Source organism: Propithecus coquereli, unplaced genomic scaffold, assembly GCF_000956105.1.
Source record: "Propithecus coquereli isolate 6110/MARCELLA unplaced genomic scaffold, Pcoq_1.0 Scaffold834, whole genome shotgun sequence".
In the NCBI taxonomy this organism is placed as follows: Eukaryota; Metazoa; Chordata; class Mammalia; order Primates; family Indriidae; genus Propithecus; species Propithecus coquereli.
Genome location: NW_012154552.1, coordinates 143,720 through 146,692, shown reverse-complemented (window position 1 = coordinate 146,692; position 2,973 = coordinate 143,720). Strand labels below are relative to the sequence as shown.

Sequence of the window (2,973 nt, the reverse complement as noted above, 5' to 3'; positions counted from 1 at the left end):
TTACCCAGATGTGCTGGCACACACCTGTAGTCCTAGCTACCCAGGAGGCTGTGGCAGGAAGATCACTTGTTCCCAGGAATTCAAGGTTACAGTGAGCTGTGATCATGCCACTCCAGCCTGGATGACAGAGTGAGACCCTGTCTCTAAAAAAGAAAAAAAGCAAACAAACAAAATAAAACAGTGACACTGATTTCTAGCCTTCTTAGAAATAAATAAGATGAAATGATCACTTATCATCTTGTATGTATTTTTTTATCTGTAAGTATATACCTTGTATTTAAACATATTAAGCTTAACTCTTTTTAAAAGAATCACTTAAATATATATTTCATATGTATGTACTTATTAGCAAATACTACTTAGGCACAGTCATACTATGCAGATATACTTGGAGATGCAAGTATTTTGAATTTAGCTTCTACTGATTTATAATGGTGATTTATTTAAAGAAGCCAAGGTTCAGCCAAAGCTTTGCTTCCCTTTTCCCTCCGTCCCGTTGATTAAGCCAAGGGACTCAGGTTTATAGGGCTCCTTCTCTTTTGATTCTAAGCAAGATGTTTAGAGAAAGCATTCTCTGATATTACAAAGCTTAAAAACCACTTATCTGATAAGTCAATAAATATATCTGTCTGATCCTTAAAACTACCTTAGTAATAGCAGGAATTAATAGGAACACATGTAGTTTAAGAGAGTTATCTAATACTTACAGCTTCAAAAGGCCTCCGTTTTTTGTTACAACAGTCCAACTTAAGATAAAAAATAAAGTCATGGGAGAATTTACCTGAACATTTAATTTTTCAAATTTGGTAGATACTCATGATACAATTATGTCAAAATATTTCCCCCACTCTCTAGATGATTTTTTTGAGCACCAATTCTTATTTAGCAGAAAATAATTTTGAAATGCGTTTAGAGTTCATCAAAATAACTGAGATATTTTTAAAAGCAGATATGTTTTAAAATAGTTTCAGAATTTTACCTTCCCACCCAATCGTTTGAAAGGGAAAGATCACCTAAATTTGTCAATATTTTTTGCAGAGAAGAGCAGATTTTTCATGTGGAATATTCTGAAGCTGCAATTTTATGAGCATTCCAGTTTAAGCAATGTGAGTGATTAAGTCTTAAAAAGAGGAATAATGTTCTGAGAAAGAAAGATTTTTAATGAAAATGAAAAATATAACCAAATCACCTGACTTGTAGCCACTGGTTCTGTCTTCGGCTGACGAGTGTCAGATCTATAGGGAGGTTGGGCCCAGCACTTGTTCATGGTCTGATAGACTCTTGAGCCCAAGGACAGGATATATTTTTTCTCTCATTTTATTATTTTCTATGTATCAAATCAGAAGGCTAATTTAAGAGTTTTTCTGTGCGTATACATTCCTTTAAGTCTTGCTTCGATCCTTTATTTTGTTTGATTTTGAAATATGAGAAGGAGTTTCCCCTCAGATACTCCAGTTTGATCATTGCAAAGCACCGTTACTCATTTTATGTCTCTTCTTTTAACCGGCTCACAGATTTATTGTGACTATTAAGTAAACTCCAGATGTCTTTTGATACTGTGCAAATGTACAGGGAAGTCTCTAAAACATACTCTTTTCTTCTTCCTAGAGCCTGTGTATTTTCACACCACCTGGAATAAAGGAAGGAAAGCCCCGGCTCACCCCTGCCGGGCCCATCACCCAGGGCACCACCATCTCTGCGTACGTGGCCAAGTCCAGGAAAACATTGCTAGTAGAAGACATCCTTGGGGTAAATGGCTCTTCAACTCTTTGTGACATTTTTAACCTAAAGGATTTAATTAAGAATGATGGCATATCATTCTGATGTTACAATTTAAACACTTTTATAAAAAATAAAAGCGTTAAACTAAAATACAGATCGATAATTGGTAAATTAATTCTTTGTACTCAGAAAATCATATTTACCCACTGAGAGCCAGATTTGAACAATTCTTATTTCAACACATACTAGAATGGTTAAACATAAAAATACTATGTGTATTTATATTCATGTATCCTAAATGATTACTGTTTTGTATTCTGTCAGGATGCATGTGAATGGGTTAGCTATTGCTGTGTGACAACCTACCTCAGATTTTAGTGGTATCATACGGTAGCCACGTGTCTCATGAGTGGAAGGACTGGGCTATTCTACTGATCTAGACCACAGTCAGCTGGGCTTACCATGCGGCCGAGGTCAGCTGGCCATCGGTCAGGTGCTGGCTGCTTTCTTACGGCCTCAGTTCCCTCTGCGTCTCTCGATCCCCTCCAGCTGGCCTGGCATGTTCTTGTGATGGTAGCAGGAGTCCTAGAGGAGTTGGAAACACGCAAGTGAGTTTTCAAGCCTCTGCCTACATCAAGTTTACTACCCTCCTAGTAGCCAGAGGGCAGGCCCAGACGCAGTATTAAAGGGAACTAACAAAGGACACGGGTATAGAAAGCCAGGACAGAGTGGAGCCCTTAGTTCAGTCTTCCGCAGTACCTGTGAACATTTTAATGAAATGTCACTACGTGGAATGTAGACTTTAAAAGTGACAAGTACAAACAAGTATATAGGTGTAAAAAGTTTCCTCTGAAAAAATGCTCAACTGGAGTCATGAAAACTGGGTTTCAATTTTAGTTTTGCCACTAATTATCTGCATGTCCTTGAACAAATTGGGTAACTAGTCAGAGAGAGAGAGAGAGAGGGGTGGGGAGAGACAGAGAGGGAGAGAGAAGGAAAGACAGAAGATATAAGTACATTTTATATACGTTCTCATTTGAAAATGTTCTATTGTGTATGCAAGCTTTCAAAAGATTTGTAAATTACAGGTATAGATTTATACTATTCTTGATTGATGAAAAGTTCTAATTCATACCTGATAGCTTCCCATAGACAGTAGAAATTGAATAAATAGAATTGATGCTTTTTGTATTAATTCATTCTATTTTCCTATACTTCCTGTGAGTGATTTTTGCTAAGCTACAAAATTGC

General features: G+C 36.8%; 1 protein-coding gene across 1 annotated transcript in view; it reads left to right on the top strand.

Annotated features, from left to right (window-relative positions):
• PDE10A (phosphodiesterase 10A) overlaps positions 1-2,973 on the top strand; it is a 196,876-nt gene that overhangs the window by 68,826 nt on the left and 125,077 nt on the right. The window contains exons 6-7 of the mRNA XM_012663847.1: positions 1,609-1,749; positions 2,786-2,799. Of these exons, the coding sequence (XP_012519301.1) occupies positions 1,609-1,749; positions 2,786-2,799 (155 nt within the window). The remainder of the gene's footprint in view (positions 1-1,608; positions 1,750-2,785; positions 2,800-2,973) is intronic.